Source organism: Procambarus clarkii, chromosome 92, assembly GCF_040958095.1.
Source record: "Procambarus clarkii isolate CNS0578487 chromosome 92, FALCON_Pclarkii_2.0, whole genome shotgun sequence".
NCBI classification, from domain to species: Eukaryota; Metazoa; Arthropoda; class Malacostraca; order Decapoda; family Cambaridae; genus Procambarus; species Procambarus clarkii.
Window position 1 is genome coordinate 8,612,464 of NC_091241.1, and position 19,185 is coordinate 8,631,648.

At 46.5% G+C, this 19,185-nt stretch overlaps 1 protein-coding gene across 7 annotated transcripts in view; it reads left to right on the forward strand.

The window, feature by feature from the left end:
• The window catches only part of spir (spire type actin nucleation factor), a 237,717-nt gene that overhangs the window by 149,461 nt on the left and 69,071 nt on the right, over positions 1-19,185 (forward strand). For 6 of the 7 annotated variants that reach the window (XR_011226023.1, XM_069319275.1, XM_069319276.1 and 3 more), the window contains exons 4-6: positions 4,626-4,682; positions 12,505-12,611; positions 13,098-13,301. Coding sequence is in view for 6 of the 7 variants with exons in the window: in XM_069319275.1 (XP_069175376.1) it covers positions 4,626-4,682; positions 12,505-12,611; positions 13,098-13,301 (368 nt within the window). In the remaining variant the exon portion in view is untranslated. The remainder of the gene's footprint in view (positions 1-4,625; positions 4,683-12,504; positions 12,612-13,097; positions 13,302-19,185) is intronic. The other variant, XM_069319277.1, reaches the window with a different exon arrangement.

Here is a 19,185-nt window from a genome sequence, read left to right on the forward strand (position 1 = left end):
CGAGAACCTTCCAATCCACGGATCCACGAGAACCTTCCAATCCACGGATCCACGAGAACCTTCCAATCCACGGATCCACGAGAACCTTCCAATCCACGGAACCACGAGAATATAGGGTGTGGCTGTGGCCAGGCCCCGGGGCTGGAGTATATACACCACTGGTTTATGTGCACGCCCACACACACCTGCACCCTAACACACCTGCACCCTAACACACCTGCACCCTAACACACCCGCACCCTAACACACCCACATCCTCACACTAACACGCCCACACCCTCATGCTACACATCTATACCCATCATACCCTGTCCTCAGAGAGGAGATCCGCTCAAGGGGAGTTTATTGGGAACGACTACATAATTTGTGCTATTATCTACTGTCAATGGTTAGGTTAAGGTTACTTTAGGTTAAGGTTTGGTTTCATTACGCTTGGTTACGTTAATACAGATTTTTATCGACGATAATGTGAAATATGACATTCGAAAACTATTTTAGTGTGCCCGCGAATTCCGTTTACAGAAAACAAATTCTTCTAAGTAAATGTTTTCAGATACACTTTTTATATTTTTAACCAAAGAGTTATATTTACTATAAAGTTATAACTTGAGGATAATTTATATTTACGAAAAAAGGATCATTTGCTAGTGTACATGTAGAGTTACTGGAACTGTAATATGACTTGACATCACAGATATCTAGATATCCAGGTGGTTTGGGGGGGGGGGGGGGGGTCGGCTCTCAGGGTAATGGATTTATTGTAAGGATGGTCTTCCTTTTATCTCTCACTCACACACACACACACACACACACACACACACACACACACACACACACACACACACACACACACACACACACACACACACACCTGGAGCCTGGAGGCTTATCTGCCACACCACACACACACACACACACACACACACACACACACACACACACACACACACATATACACACACCTGGAGTCTGGAGGCTTATCTGCCACACACACACACACACACACACACACACACACACACACACACACACACACACACACACACACACACCCGCACGCCTAGTCCAAAATGACTATAATTATGTATCTGGTTGATTATTACTTTTGTGAGTGTTGTGTCAAGGTGATCATGACATGTGAGAGTACTTGGTCCAGGCGTCCTGTTCTCCCGCCCCCCCCCCTCCTTACACCCCCCTCCTTACACCCCTCTCCTTACACCCCCTCTCCTTACACCCCCTCTCCTTACACCCCCTCTCCTTACACCCCCTCTCCTTACACCCCTCGCCCCTCTCCTTGCTACACTTACACCTTAAAGCATAATATTCCGGCGATGAATGGTTGCTACACACGTCTTGAAGGAGGTGATGTAATGAGTGACAGTAAGACGGGTGGTATGTAGCCCTCATGAGATGAGAGGGAGAGAGGGAGTATGGGAGGTGTTCCTGGCGCAGTGTACAGAGTAGGCGTATGTTGCGTCAAGCACAGAGGTGCAGGGCTGGTCCTCCCCCACCTCCCTCTCTCCCTGGTGCGTCATGATAACGAGGGCGTGGGTGAGGGGTCATGGGGGAGGGAGGGAGGGAGGGAGGGAAAGTCACGCTCCCTCCCACCTCCCTCACCTCTCCCACCTGCCTCACCTCTCCCACTTGCCTCACCTCTCCCACCTGCCTCACCTCTCCTCCAGTTGTCTCTCATAGTGCACGTAACCTTTGCAGCGGAGTGGCCACCTGCTTCACCTTACGACCCCTCACCCCACACCACCTGGCGGGCCCTCACCCCACACCCACACCACCTGGCGGGTCCTCACCCCACACACCCACACCACCTGTACGACCCCTCACCCCACACCACCTGGCAGGCCCTCACCCCACACCCACACCACCTGGCGGGTCCTCACCCCACACACCCACACCACCTGTACGACCCCTCACCCCACACCACCTGGCGGGTCCTCACCCCACACCCACACCAAAAGCCAGCTGCCCACGCAGCACTCTTGCCGTGCCCTCTGGTGAGGAGAGAGAGAGAGAGACAGAGACGAGAGAGGCAGCAAACACAGGGGGTCGGATGCTCCTGTAGTTCCCCTTTAACACCGCCGCCTCCACCCTCACAGACCAAGGCACTCCGTCACGGCCACAGCTCACCCTCCACAAGTGCCACACAACTATACCAAATATGACAATAGTGAACTTAGCACATGGAGTTAATACAGGCACTAAACACAGACAGAACTTGGTGGTCCAGAGTCAAGAAGGCAGCTCAGAGTCACTCTGGAAACGACATAGCAACACAGGGTAAAGATCGACCAAAGCGGCTCCATCGTCACGTAGGAAAAACAATATTAAGAGATCATGTGATGGGGGTGAAGATGCTAGAGGGTATTCTCACAGAGAGCGACAAGGAAGTGTGTGAGGAGCTCGGCATGAGGCTCCAGAAGTTGTACAAAACAGAACTAAGACGATATGCGACATCATTTGATAACACAAGAGTCACTGAAGAAGTAAAACCCATTATGTGCAACTAGACCCAACAATAACAGTTGCAACAGACTTACCACCGTCTGAAGGTGGTAAGTCTTACTGCTGCAGGAGGCCGCACCGATGTTTTCTTATACGCTAATTAAGACAGATTTCTCAGACATTTATTGAGGGACAAACGTGGCCCCAATACTCATGAAAGGTACGGAGGCGCAGGAAGCCACAGGTGTGTGTCACTCTCACACATGACTGCTGGAGAAAGTAAGCACCACGAGAATAATGGAGAATCGAAAACAAAAATGGTTATTTTAAGGGGGTTGGTGGGTTCTCAGGGGATATATTAAAGTAAGAAAGAGAACTTGGAGTAGTTACATTCCCAACACCAATACCGGAGGCACACACACAAACTGGGTAACATCAGTAGCATATGGAACGCTATCAAACATTAGAACGTAGTTTTAAAACATAAATTAAAAATGTTGCCAAGCAATCTACTCAGACTTTATCAGACCAATACTGGAATATGTAACAATAACCTAACATTTGCACCTTTTAAATCACAAGACCAAAATTGAAAATAAGAAAATGATTGCAGCATAGTTAGTGCTAAAACTAATAGGATTAAACTACGAGGAAAGGCTAAAGGGAACCAGCTCTCATAATTCCACAAAGAAACAAGGGACATGATCGCAACATACGAGATACTGAGCGGGAATACACAAGGTGGAGGACAACCTCTTTAGCTTGAGAGACAGTACGACGAGAGGACACAGGTGGAAGCTGGAAATGCAACAGAGTCTGAGAAATGTAAGGAAGTGTTGGTACCTCTCTGTTCCCTAGCAGTAAAATAGGTACCTGGGTGTTAGTCAGCTGTCACGGGCTGCTTCCTGGGGGTGGAGGCCTGGTCGAGGACCGGGCCGCGGGGACACTGAATTCACTGAATCCACTGAATCCACTGAATTCATTGAATTCACTGAATCCTCTCCAGCTTTCACAACCTCAGTAACATCTGGTACTAAATGAACCTCACCCACGAATAGAAAACGTAACATCACGTCATTTTTCCTAGCCGATATAATTTTGAATGCATCTTTGACGTTGGGATCATTACGTCAAAATACGGTGTGTTATGCGACAGGACATGTTGCATAAAGTGCTCACACTACACCTCCCGTCTCGTGGACAGTAACTGGTGCTTCTGTCTGGCTGGTTCTTCTCGGTCTGATCCTCTTGCTGTTAATAAAAAAATAATTAATATAATTGTTACCCCCATTTTTCTTAGATTATTCCGTTTTCCATCATAGCTCAGCTTCAGGGTGTCTATCGTAGCTCAGGTTAAGACTGTCTATCGTAGCTCAGGTTAAGACTGTCTATCGTAGCTCAGGTTAAGACTGTCTATCGTAGCTCAGGTTAAGACTGTCTATCGTAGCTCAGGTTAAGATTGTCTATCACAACTCAGCTTAAGAAAGTATTAGGCATCGCATTATTGATATAAATAAATAATTAGAATTAATTATACTTATATATTACTAATTATTTTTATTATTATTTCTGATTATTTCCACTTTAATATTTATAAAGCGATACATTGCAAGTATTAAGTATATATATATATATATATATATATATATATATATATATATATATATATATATATATATATATATATATATATATATATATATATATATATCGCTGTTTAACCGTTTATACTAATAGTATACTTTTGGCAAGTATATTTGTTGCTGGTGGTGTATATATGCAAGTTAATGGCAAGATTAATCCAAGTCATTATTGCCATGTGTAGACCAGGTAATTTGCTTGTCAGGTGGAGGGCTTGAGTGGGTTGTTAGTGCCTCCGTCTTGAGCAGGTGGTATGAGAGTTATGTTCCAGGGGTATGCTCAGTCATATACCCCTCAGTCAGGGGTATACCCCCGTTGGTGGGGGTATACCTTGGGTGTATACTAATGTTGTGCTTGCGGGGGTTGAGCTCCGGCTCTTTGGCGTGGGTTTGTGAAGGCTTACGGGGGGAGGTAAGGTAGGTATTGTGGTTGATAAGTAATATATTAAGAGCCCCGGTGGATGTAGGCGGCCATAGAGGAAGACTGATCTGTGCTTCTCCCCCGCCCGCACGCCCATACGCCCACAGGCACTCCAGCTGGCCCTGTGTCCCGTCGTCGGTGCTGTGCGTCTCTCAAGCGTTCAGGTAGGCTGTTGCTGCCGCATGATCGGTTACTAGTGTCCGGTTACATCCCGCCGCATGTCCGGTCACGTGGCAGCATGTTCCGGTCGCCGCATGTCCGGTTAGCTGTGTGTGTGTGTGTGTGTGTGTGTGTGTGTGTGTGTGTGTGTGTGTGTGTGTGTGTGTGTGTGTGTGTGTGTGTGCATGCCAGTCTCCTTCCCCCCTCTCCTAGGCCAGGGCTCGCTCACACAAGACCTCGTGTACGTAGCCCACCTCGCCACATGTCTGCATGTCACCATCTTGTGTGTGTACCTGTGTGCACCTGTGTGTCCGCATGCCAGGGCCCCGTACCATGTACGCATGTCTGTGCGGGGAGTTATTAGTCTTACCTGTTCACACCTTAACTTTACACTGTTAGTTTGTTAGTTTTAATTCAGTTTAGGACAGTTTCTGTAGCATAACATGATCCAAGGGGTAGAAATACAGTCTGCCAGCTATATTATTTATCTGCGTCTTTGTCAGTCCTTCATATATATATATATATATATATATATATATATATATATATATATATATATATATATATATATATATATATATATATTTCATCACTCCTGAAGATGTATTAATATACGAAAGTCCTTAAGGAAATTTCTGTTTCAATTCTTCCTCCGTGGACTGACATTGTCACATTTATCATCACGTATTAATTTTCGTGATTTACATACACACACAGTGTGTGGAGCCGGTGGCCGAGCGGACAGCACGCTGGACACGTGATCCTGTGGTCCCGGGTTTGATCCCAGGCGCCGGCAAGAAACGATGGGCAGAGTTTCACCCTATGCCCCTGTTACCTAGCAGTAAATAGGTACCTGGAAGTTAGTCAGCTGTCACGGGCTGCTTACTGGGGTGTGTGTGTGTGTGTTGTGTGAAAAAAGTAGTAGTAGAAACAGTTGATTGACAGTTGAGAGGCGGGCCGAAAGAGCAGAGCTCAACCCTCGCAAGCACAACTAGGTGAATACACACACACACACACACACACACACACACACACACACACAAACACACACACACACACAAACACACACACACACACAAACACACACACACACACACACACACACACACATATTTATATATATATATATATATATATATATATATATATATATATATATATATATATATTTTATATATATTTTTTGTTTTCCACTATTGCTTCTATGACTTGTCAGTCCATCTGTGGCTTATGGCTCATGTCTTATATATAGACACTACATTAGCCATTTTCCAAATCTTGGGAAGTTGGCCCATTTCTTGCGAGGAGTTGAGAACAGTATCAAGGAGTTTACACCAAAAATGTTGTAGCAGCCTCTAGTAGTATCCACGGTGAGATCTTGTTTAGACCCGTGGTGCTTCATCTTGTCCATCTTCACTTAAGTTGTGAGGGCGCATCCGATCCCACGATCGTCGTCGCCCCTAAATCAACACAACAAGTTAAGTTGTTTCCGTAATGTCGGCAGACAGTCTTCTGAGACATTGTAGACGAATCTCCTCCTTTGTTCAGTCGTTCATGAGACCCAGAGGTGAGCAGGCAATAGTAATTATTCGGAAAAGCGAAAGTTATGGAACCAAACGAAATATCACCGTGGATCCTGAAAGATACAACAGAGGTACTGAGCTATCCCTTTGCAGTACTCTTTTTTAAATGGTTTCTGTATACAGTATAGGACGAGAACAGTAGGTATTGAACTACAGACCAGTGTGACTGATATATACATTCCCTGCCGGGTTTTGGAGGGCTTTATAAGGCAACCCGTTCTCGCACTTTCTTAGTCATTATTGACTTATTAAATGCGTGCATATGTGACATACTAAACGTATGTTTATACATACGCACATATATACGTATGTTTAGTATGTCACCTATGCACATATTTAATAAGTCAATATTGACTATACGAAAGTGCGAGAACGGGTTGTATAAGGAGGCAACTCGAGGAAACATTACAAGAAAGTCTCTTGAGAGGCCGAGGTGCACTGTGAGAGAACTATATCAACGTCAAGGACCCCAAGACTGACACTCCCGCTACACATAAGAGGCACAAGAGGCTGATCCCTCGCTGTCTTCAAGAGAAAACTTGATAAACACTTCCAAGGGATATCTGATCTACCCGGCTGTGATTTATATGTCAGACTGCAACCAGCTACGTCCAACAGCCTGGTTGACCAGACGAGCAACCAGGAGGCCTGGTCAGAGACCGGGCCGCAGTGACTGGTCTCTGACCAGTACCGGTCCGGGCACTGTTTGGGAGGGTGTTGTACTCACCTAGTTGTAATTGCGGGGAATGAGCCACGGCTTTGGTCCCCTCGCCGGAGCCGGCCGGCCGAGCGGACAGCACACTGGACTTGTGATCCTGTGGTCCCGGGTTCGATCCCAGGCGCATGCGAGAAACGATGGGTACTTTCTTTAACCCTATGCCCCTGTTACCTAGTAGTAAAGTAGTAAAATAGGTACCTGGGTGTTAGTCAGCTGTCACGGGCTGCTTCTTGGGGGTGGAGGCCTGGTCGAGGACCGGGCCGCGGGGACACTAAAGCCCCGAAATCATCTCAAGATAACCCTACTCCCAGACTCTCAGTTGACTGGTGTATAGGTTCCAGAGCCTATTGGGCTCTATCATACCGACATTTAAAACTGTATATGTGTAGAAGTACATCATATTTTGTCCGATGGGGATTTTGACGTCAAAATGGTATATATTATTATAGATGACAAGTTGACCTGGGAGGTAGAGGGCTGTTGTGGTTTGTCTTGGGTAAGGTCAGTGGCGCGTGTGTATATATGATAGAGAAATTTGGTTGGGAGTCAATACATTATTAGACAACCGGTGGTTGGAAAGGCGGGGTCCAAGCGCTAAAAGCTCGATCCTGCTGGCACAAATAGATGAATACAAATAGGTAAATATACAGCCATACCTTGCCTTCTCACAAGGTGTATGGCAGTGTTGTAAAGTGGGTGAGTATGTTTACACGTGTGTGTGTGTGGGGGGGGGGGGGGTGTACTCGCCTAGTTGTGCTTGCGGGGGTTGAGCTCTGGCTCTTTGGTCCCGCCTCTCAACTGTCAGTCAACTGGTGTACAGGTTCCTGAGCCTACTGGGCTCTATCATATCTACACTTGAAACTGTGTATGGAGTCAGTCTCCACCACATCACAGCCTAATGCATTCCATTTGTCAACCACTCTGACACTAAAAAAGTTCTTTCTAATATCTATGTGGCTCATTAACTACTTCACTACCTCCACTACTTCGTGTGTGTGTGTGTGTGTGTGTAGAGAGCCCTACCCGTGTTGTACCTGTGACCAGTTTTCAGTGGGCCGGAGCGTAATCTCCCCCGCCTAGATAACTTAGTGAGTTTCCTCTGCCATTTGTGGGTAAATTGGCGTTAATGTAGCATTGTCTTCCAGGGAAACCTCTTCCCGCGTTTGTTGAATCTTCTCCACTTACGCCCACAAGCTCTTTGTTCTTGTCGTCGTTGTTTTAGATTCAAGTACTCGGAACAAAAATTTCCATGTAGCACGGGCTGTGGCGATCCCGTAGTGGACTTACGTGGCTCAGGAGTGGGGCTGTAACTTGCCCGTACAAAAGTTAGCTTTCCTGCTTGTTAACTTGTTGTATCTGAGTTGGGTGGGGGGTACTGGGGGGTGGTCTTGTACTCACCTAGTGGTATTTGAGAGGAATGAGCCATGGCACCTGCGTTACCCTCTCGACACTCAGTTGACTGGTGAATAGGTTGCAGAGCCTATTTACTACTTCACTCCTTAACGCATTCCAGTTGTTAATGTTTCTGACTGAACAAATTGTGATCCATCTGTGGCTTATGTGGGTACTTTGTGTCCATCTGTGTCCTCTTAGTCGTGAACTATCCCTCTACGACATCTGTCCTTATCTGCCCTCTCTATTTTCTTTAGTATTTTGTATGCGGTAATCATGTCTCCCGTGTTTATTATAGCTTTCATTGATGTGAGGTTTAACACCTGTAGTCTTTCCTCATATCTCATACCTCTCGGCTGTGTGTGTGTGTGTGTGTGTGTATTCACCTAATTGTGCTTGCGGGGGTTGAGCTTTGGCTCTTTGGTCCCGCCTCTCAACTGTCAATCAACTGGTGTACAGGTTCCTGAGCCTACTGGGCGCTATCATATCTACATTTGAAACTGTGTATGGAGTCAGCCTCCACCACATCACTGCCTAATGCATTCCATTTACTAACTACTCTGACACTGAAAAAGGTTTTTTCTAATGTCTCTCTGGCTCATCTGGGCACTAAGTTTCCACCTGTGTCCCCTTGTTCGTGTTCCACCCATGCTAAAGAGTTTATCTGTGTCCACCCTGTCAATTCCCCTGAGAATTTTGTAGGTGGTTATCATGTCTCCCCTTACTCTTCTGTCTTCCAGGGACCTGAGTTTCAGCTCCTTTAGCCTTTCCTCGTAGCTCATACCTCTCAGTTCCGGAACAAGTCTGGTGGCATACCGCTGAATCTTCTCTTTGTCTTGTGTTTAACTTAGTATGGACTCCAAACTGGAGCTGCATATTCCAGGATTGGTCTGACATAAGTGGTATACAGGCTCCTGAACGATTCCTAAGACAATACACGTCCGCCAGCAAATCACTACAGCGTGGTATAAAAACCTTCGATTTGTCAGCCAGTTTGGTGCCTAGAGACTCTTGGTAAATTCGGGCGGATCCCAGGTTAAATTACATTTAGCATATCATGGTTTAGTGGGTTAAGGCGCGCGTCTGGGAGTGACCCAAGAAGGGGGGTCCAGCCCCCCCCATCCTCCTCCAGTGACGTCCACAGGTACTAGTAGCCGGTACTGGTGGTCAACAAGGAGAATCCGCTGAAAGACATAGTTATGGAAACCACATCTGGTGACATCTTTAAGACCAGATTCGTCAAAGAATTCAGACGCCAGGGAAAAAAACAAAGGCAGTTGTGGGGCACGAAGCGTATGTAATGTATGTATGTATGTATGTATGTATGTATGTATGTATGTATGTATGTATGTATGTATGTATATGAGAGGAGAGGGGGTGCGACAGGTTGTGGTGAGCCATGACATGTGTTATACAATACTTGTTGGAACAGTCTGACGTAGCCGCCTCACACGACTCAACTGGCAGTTCCGTGATTGTGTCAAATTGTAGTTCACACTCTAGTATTGTATGTTTACTTGTCTCGTCACTAGATACTTCGTGATTGGTGGATGCTTGTAGTTGTTGTTGTTACTGCCAGGCTACTGGTAGGTGTGGTAGCTCACCACGCCTCTCCTTGTTGTGGTAGTGTTCACTACAGTGTTAGAATTATGATTTTGTAGTTCAGTTTTAGTATTTGTGTGGTAGTGTGTGTGACCCGGGGCACTGTGGTGACCTGGTGTGTGACCCGGGGCACTGTGGTGACCTGGTGTGTGACCCGGGGCACTGTGGTGACCTGGTGTGACCCGGGGCACTGTGGTGACCCAGTGTGACCCGGGGCACTGTGGTGACCTGGTGTGTGACCCGGGGCACTGTGGTGACCCAGCGTGACCCGGGGCACTGTGGTGACCTGGTGTGACCCGGGGCACTGTGGTGACCCAGCGTGACCCGGGGCACTGTGGTGACCCAGTGTGACCCGGGGCACTGTGGTGACCTGGTGTGTGACCCGGGGCACTGTGGTGACCCAGCGTGACCCGGGGCACTGTGGTGACCTGGTGTGACCCGGGACACTGTGGTGACCTGGTGTGTGACCCGGGGCACTGTGGTGACCCAGTGTGACCCGGGGCACTGTGGTGACCCAGTGTGACCCGGGGCACTGTGGTGACCCAGTGTGACCCGGGGCACTGTGGTGACCCAGCGTGACCCGGGGCACTGTGGTGACCCGGGGCACTGTGGTGACCCAGTGTGACCCGGGGCACTGTGGTGACCCAGTGTGACCCGGGGCACTGTGGTGACCCAGTGTGACCCGGGGCACTGTGGTGACCCAGTGTGACCCGGGGCACTGTGGTGACCCAGTGTGACCCGGGGCACTGTGGTGACCCAGTGTGACCCGGGGCACTGTGGTGACCCGGGGCACTGTGGTGACCCAGTGTGACCCGGGGCACTGTGGTGACCCGGGGCACTGTGGTGACCCAGTGTGACCCGGGGCACTGTGGTGACCCAGTGTGACCCGGGGCACTGTGGTGACCCAGTGTGACCCGGGGCACTGTGGTGACCCAGTGTGACCCGGGGCACTGTGGTGACCTGGTGTGACCCGGGGCACTGTGGTGACCCAGCGTGACCCGGGGCACTGTGGTGACCCAGCGTGACCCGGGGCACTGTGGTGACCCAGCGTGACCCGGGGCACTGTGGTGACCTGGTGTGTGACCCGGGGCACTGTGGTGACCTGGTGTGTGACCCGGGGCACTGTGGTGACCCAGCGTGACCCGGGGCACTGTGGTGACCCAGCGTGACCCGGGGCACTGTGGTGACCTGGTGTGACCCAGGGCACTGTGGTGACCCAGTGTGACCCGGGGCACTGTGGTGACCTGGTGTGTGACCCGGGGCACTGTGGTGACCTGGTGTGACCCGGGGCACTGTGGTGACCTGGTGTGTGACCCGGGTCCACATGTGCCACCTGGGTCAGGAGACTTCATCGCGGTACAGATAATAAACAAACTGTTGTTGAAAGCTAACTGACATGGACCGTAGACTTCAACTGGAAGTTTAAATCGTAACTAGAGCTTTGACACAATGCTAGTGTCAACATTGGCGGTTGAAACTCCTTACCTGCAGGATTTTAAAACAAATTATCCAATGGTTGCTGCACCGTAGACATCCGGCTTTTGTAAATTTAATTATTCCAAATTATTGCATTTAATTATCCTAAAAATCTTGCAACTGGTATTTTGAAAATAATTTCAAAAGTCCTAATAATGTTGCAACAATGTATTGCTTGTGATGACCGAGTTTGATGTTATTCGTGGCGAATGTGTGTGCTTAGTTGTGCTTGCAGAGGTTGAGCTTCGGCTCTATGGGCCCACCTCTCAACTGTCAATCTCATGTGCGGGGGGGGGGGGGGCGGCATGTTTCATCAATGGGAAAACATGTCGCATTGATGTTTTTGTTAACAAAGTATATATTATAGTGACTCTCCCTTGTTCTAGTTAAGAAAAATGTTGTGACTTTGCTTTGATTTTTATGGTTTTGCTATTTTTGCTTGAATACAAAGTGTAGAGTGGCTTTTGATTTTGAGGGTTTGTCTTGACAATTATAGGGGGTCCGCCCCAGACCCCCCCCCTCCAGCTGGGGTCTGGGGTGGAGGTCCCCCGCCTCAACCATCACCCCCCCCCCCTCCCCCGGGATCATCCAATATTATCAATATAACTGGTGACAACATATGCCTCACGGTGCTCATGCCTCCGGGGGTCATATTAGGGGTCACTGTAACTAATGATAATATTGGTCAGTATACCCCTCCTCACTACTGACAATATGGGTCAGTATATCCCATTTAATTACTGAGATTATTGACCAATGACAGAATCCAGGGCCATGATTGGTTACAGCCACAAGAACCATTGACAAATGTCAAGTTGTACCGTACAGTACGACCCAGGATGTGTGTGTGTGTGTGTGTGTGTGTCTGTCTGTCTGTGTGTGTGTGTGTGTGTGTGTGTGTGTGTGTGTGTGTGTGTGTGTGTGTGTGTGTGTACAAGTAACGACAAGGCGTAAGGGACTAATGTACCTAACGCCTGGTACATAAGGCCGAATTAATGATGTTAATGAGATGGTAAATGACCTTTCTCTCTCTTCCCCCTTCTTCTTCCTTTTCAGAGTGTGAGCGGGGCGAGACTGATGATGAGGGGATTGAGAGGGACTCTGGCGATTCCGAGGATGAGTTAGACCACAGTGCCAACTTTACAATGGCGGAGGCTCTCCAGGTAAGGCCAAATTCCCGTTTTCTCTTGATTGATTGATTGATTGATGAAGATTAAGCCACCCAAAAGGTGGCACGGGCATGAATAACCCGTAAGTGGTGGCCCTTCTGAGCCATTACCAGTATCAAGAGCTGATACTGGAGATCTGTGGAGGCGCGACTGCTCCCTGCGTGACGGGAGATGTCTCCCGTGGGTATCAAGAGCTGATACTGGAGATCTGTGGAGGTGCGACTGCACCCTGCGTGACGGGAGATGTCTCCCGTGGGTATCAAGAGATGATACTGGAGATCTGTGGAGGTGCGACTGCACCCTGCGTGACGGGAGATGTCTCCCGTGGGTATCAAGAGATGATACTGGAGATCTGTGGAGGTGCGACTGCTCCCTGCGTGACGGGAGATGTCTCCCGTGGTTTTCCCTTGTTACTGTGTTGTCATAATGGTATATACCGCGTGGCAAGAACTAAGATGTTTGTGTTGTGGTCTCCGACAGGTGTGTGAGAGCCGCCTGACCAACGGAGGATTGGAAGGCGGGGTATGTGAGCATTATAGGGCGGTGGTGAGGGCGCTGGTGGCCGAAGCCATCGACCTTGCCTCATTCCTCCAGAATGTCGCCCTCGGGAGCAAGTTCGCTACGCAGTCTGCGGACCTCCTCAGCTCCGAGCACGACCTTCGCGAACTCCAGTGTGAAGACTGGGTCAGTTGCTCTTAATATGTGCCTCTTTATACACTCACTCACTCACTCACTCACTCACTCACTCACTCACTCACTCACTCATTTTTACAACTATTAATTTCTTAATGTATATTTCCCATTCTCTGTAATAAAATAACCAGTAAGTTCTACTACCAGTAAGAACTGGCTCAGGTAAACATAATATATAGAATTATATGGGATCGAACCCCGGTCCTCATAAACAGCAGTGTAGGTGTGTGTGCTCATGAGCCATTAGCCACCACATCAAGAATGGTAGGAGTCACCCATTACCGGGTACGCTAGACACCCAGAACAAGGGGTGTCAGTGGTTCAAGAGGCGAACATTAAGACAATGTGTACACGTCCGTACAGCCACTTGCGGCGACGTGAATCAATACATGTCTATCCTACGCTTGAAACACTCAAGTGATCCCGTACCATCATGTCATGAGTAGAGTTATCCTTGGTGTGTAAGTAATTACCCTCCACATGATACACTTCCCACTCGGATATTTTCAAATGAGAGAGAATAGCCAAGGTCGGTGCCGGCACCAACCCGTTGCAATGACAATTCTCTGGTTTATTGAGACATTTGGCGGTGTATGACCTTCCATGGCCTGGCCTTGACCTGGTCTTGACCTGTCCTTGGCCTGTCCTTGGCGTGGCCTGGCCTTGACCTGTCCTTGGCGTGGCCTTGACCAGGCCTTGACCTGGCCTTGGCCTGTCTTTGGCGTCGCCTTGGTCTGTCCTTGGCCTGTCCTTGGCCTGTCCCTGACCTGTCCTTGGCCTGTCCTTAACCTGTCCTTAACCTGTCCTTAACCTGTCAACCGCCGCCAGTAACCTGACCTGTATTTACTGACAAAGATAAATACCTTGTGCTATTATTTGCTCGTCTTGGTGTACTAATACACTCGTTGTTCTTGGCATTCTAATCCAGTCTACCACATAACATCTAATTCTAATTCATTCTAATGTTCTAGGTGTTCTAATTCACGTATTCTGGGGGCGGCATGATGCCCGCCACAATATTGACCACAGGTCAAGAACTCAGCTGACACCTTTCGTAGACACTGGTTGACATTAAACTAATAGTGTGGGCCGGTCTTGGAGCGAGACATGAACCCAGCGATAGGTGACTTAAATGGGGATTTCGATGTGGATTCAATATATAACTTATTTAAGAATATTCTAAACAAAGCACAGGAACGTAGTATACCATACAAATTGAATAGATCGTATACTAATGACCCAAAGTGGATAACAAAGAATTTGAAGAACCTTATAGGTAAAAAGAGAGCTTGGTACAAAAGGATTAAAAATGGGGAGGTCACTTCAGAACAGGAATTCGTACAACTGGTTAGAAATGTTAAAAAAGAGATAAGGAAAGCAAAAAGAAACTATGAAGTTCGCATAGCAGGGCAAGCAAAGACAAATCCTAAAGGGTTTTTTCAGTTATATCGTACTAAGACTAGGGAAAGGATAGGTCCATTAAAAACTGAGACAGGTCAAATAACAGATAGTGATGAAGAGATGAGTAGTATTTTTAATAAATATTTTGTATCTGTATTTACTAAAGAGGAACTTAACAATATGCCTTCAGCCGAACAAGTCTATGTGGGTGGGGACGAGGACAGGTTGACGAGTTTAGCAGTTACCAGGGAGGATGTTCTTAAACAAATAGTAAAACTCAAACCAAACAAATCCCCAGGGCCGGATGAAGTGTTTGCTAGGGTGCTTAAAGAATGCAAAGAGGAGCTTTGTGACCCACTGTCAACCATATTTAATAAATCAATAGAGTCAGGCAGAGTGCCAGAGTTTTGGAAAGTTGCTAATGTGATACCAGTTTTTAAGAAAGGAGATAGATCACTTGCGTCTAACTATCGACCAATTAGCCTAACGTCTATTGTGGGAAAGTTACTCGAATCTATAATAGCAAATAAAATTCGTCTTCATCTTGAAAAACATAAATTAATAATTGAGTCGCAACATGGTTTTATAAATGGCCGTTCATGTTTAACAAATTTGTTATCTTTTTATTCTAGCATTGTTGAGGCAGTTGATAGTGGTAAGGATTGCGATGTTGTATACCTTGACTTTAGCAAAGCTTTTGATACAGTGCCACATGAAAGACTGATTAAAAAAATAGAGTCTCATGGTATTGGGGGTGCTATATTAAGCTGGATTAGGGCATGGCTATACCAAAGGAAACAGAGAGTTAGTATAAATGGAATCAAGTCAGAGTGGGAAAATGTTGTAAGTGGAGTGCCTCAAGGCTCTGTCCTGGGACCTCTGTTGTTTATAATATATATAAATGATTTAGATTCAGGTTTGAGTAGCAACATTTGCAAATTTGCCGATGATACGAAAATCGGTAGGGAAATTAATTCGGAGGAGGACTCACTATCACTTCAAGTTGATCTAGATAGGGTTTTGAAATGGTCAAAGGATTGGCAGATGCAGTTTAATGCTGATAAATGTAAAGTTCTGAGGTTAGGTAATGATGATAGAGTTACAAGATACGAGCTAGATGGTGTTGTGATTGCGAAGTCGGATTGCGAAAGGGATCTGGGAGTTATGATTAGTAAGAATTTAAAACAAAAGGATCAATGCATAAATGTTCGTAATAAGGCAAATCGGACACTTGGATTTATTAATCGCAGCGTTAGTAACAAGACACCTGGTGTGGTTCTCAAGCTATATCTTGCTCTAGTTAGGCCCCATTTAGATTATGCAGTTCAGTTTTGGTCGCCATATTATAGAATGGATATAAATTCACTTGAACGTGTCCAGCGTAGGATGACTAAGTTAATTCCCCAAATTAGAAATCTTTCATATGAAGAAAGATTAACAAAGCTTAAGTTGCATTCACTGGAAAGGCGAAGAGTTAGGGGTGACATGATAGAGGTTTACAAGTGGATGAATGGACATAACCGGGGGGATATTAATAGGGTATTAAAAGTATCAACACAGGACAGAACACGAAACAATGGATATAAATTGGATAAGTTTAGATTTAGGAAAGACTTGGGTAAATACTGGTTCAGTAACAGGGTTGTTGATTTGTGGAACCAATTGCCGCGTAACATTGTGGAGGTGGGGTCCCTCGATTGTTTCAAGCACGGGTTGGACAAGTATATGAGTGGGATTGGGTGGTTATAGAATAGGAGCTGCCTCGTATGGGCCAATAGGCCTTCTGCAGTTACCTTTGTTCTTATGTTCTTATGTTCTTATAATGACCCGGGGCCAGATTCACGAAAGTACTTACGAACATGTACATCTTTTCTCAATCTTTGAAGGCTTTGGTTACATTTATTAAACAGTTTACAAGCATGAAAACTTGCCAATCAACTGTTGTTATTGTTATAAACAGCCCCCCTGGTGCTTCGGAGCTCATTAACTGTTTAATAATTGTAAACAAAGCCGCCAAAGATTGAGAAAAGATGTACAGGTTCGTAAGTGTTTGCGTAAGTGCTTTCGTGAATCTGGCCCCCGGAGTCTGAGACAATATAACAGCGTTCGATACTGTCTCGCCAACCGTTTTAAAGTGAACTTTTATAAGTTTTCTCCATTGTTCCAAACTTTTATAACGACTTTTATTGCAGCTATTGTCTTCGTTAATTAACTAGAAAAGTGTAAACAGAAGTTTTCGTTGCTGTTTGTGAGGCGAAAATAGATCAAGACCATTTTTTTTGGCGCCATTTGTTGCGTTATTGTGGCGCGAGATGGCGCCACCAGCCTCACCCGGTGTTATGAGGTGTGGGGTCCACTACCGCCCATAGGATGGGTGTGGGGTCCACTACCGCCCACAGCATAGGTATGGGGTGCAGACTAAATGAACAAACTGTCATTATATCAGAATAAATTTGAATGTTACATTAATGTCGAGGAATTATGTTTCAGCCTGAATAATTGCACAAGGTTTATTTAAGCGGCTTCTCGAGGTTTAAGGCTTTTTGTTAAAAACTCTAAATAATCCAGTGATGTGCAGATTTCCGCTGATAGGAGCATGTGTGTGACGTCACGTGTATACTGGCATATCATTGGTCTGAATGGCGGCAACGTCGCAAAGGCCTCCGCTGATTGGCTTCCGGGGCTTTGACGTCATGGTTTCCATGGTGACGCGGGAATGCGTGGGAGTCAACTGAGCTGCCGAATTTTTTGAAGCTATTTAAATTAGCGTCGTAGCTCCACGTGTTATAGATTATAATGTCAAGGTTGTTTGATTGATAAAGTTGTTAATGTTGGCGGCGATGGTGATGTTAATTGTGAGAGAGGAGGAGGAGGAGAGCAGGCGAGGGGAGGTGGGGGTTGTAGTGTGTAAAGGCCGGCGGCCATTGATTCTCTGAAGAGTTAGTTATCCTTATCCCGCCCTGGCTCCCCCCAGTAATTTCTTATGTAATTTAAGTATATATGTGATCATTTTGATTCATGTGTTTTATCTGACTTTGAATGAAAAGACGCAAATTTGCAAATTTGAAATAGGTCAATTTCAAAATCTGACTTTCCTAATCACAAGGAAATAATTAACATTTTTCTACGCTTTTTTGTTGGCCAAATTTAACTTCAAGCTTTTACTTGAAAGATTTATCGCACTTTGGTCAATATCGTATTTTTGTTTTGGCTTTGCCAATTAACTTTGACTTGTCGGTATACCGTCGACTTTTCAACCCGTCCTCACACTAGGCTGGTTAAAGCAGCGGCCGTCCTCCCTAGACGCATTCATCAATTTTAACATACTGTGTATTAAAAAATGGTTTCTCATTTATATAAATTAATATTATACATAAAAATTCTATATATAATTAGGCGTAGGTTAGGTGTTTAGATTCTGTTGTCGATGTTGTGTATTTGAATTATGTGGGTGAATCATTTATAGAATTGTAGTTCGAACACAGGACGTGAGAGAAACACTTGTTCCGGAAGTGTTCGGACGTCATCAGTTGTGAGTTGTGCGTAAACCGCTTTTCATTCATAAACAGGGGGTTTGGCGGCTGGATTAACGAGCTTGGATCTTTGTATGCGAGAACGGGCTGGCTTCTTACAGGGTCGGCTTCACGAGAAACGAAAGGCTGCTCGAAGCCCTGTTGTAGGCTTCAGGAGACGGAAAATGGTGCTCGAAGCCCCCTATAGTAGAATAGGTTTGAATATATATATTATATTATCTATATGACTTGTCATTCAGGTTGTATCACACCATGAATTATTCCATATTATTTCATTGATAGAAACCTTAGATAAATTATGTTCAAGTATGTTTATTGAGACAAGAAAAAATACCTCTCAAAGGGATAGAGTAGCTTAGGCTATTTCTACCCCTCCCCCCCTTCCCTGATAAAGTTTGTTTAATGCTGTATGTGTGTTTTAGCAGCGCGGCCCGGCACTGCCACCCTCCTGGCACCGCCACCCTCCTGGCACCGCCACCCTCCTGGCACTGCCACCCTCCTGGCACCGCCACCCTCCTGGCACCGCCACCCTCCTGGCACTGCCACCCTCCTGGCACCGCCACCCTCCTGGCACCGCCACCCTCCTGGCACTGCCACCCTCCTGGCACCGCCACCCTCCTGGCACCGCCACCCTCCTGGCACCGCCACCCTCCTGGCACTGCCACCCTCCTGGCACTGCATGTTGCTGACTGTGGAGAACAGTCTCTCTCTCTCAACAGTGAGCCTATACTTACTCATATGTTTGGTGAGCCAGCAGTTATTCATTTGTAGGGTGAACTCTTCCATATGATGTATTTGTTACGTAGTAACATTAATGAGGCTACCTGCTTTGTATTGTAGCTCATCTACAGCCTTTGGTGTAGCTTGATGCAAGTATTGATAAGTCAAGCCAGCCTCCAGAAATGCTAATACCTGTAGCTACTGTAAATGGAACTACACAA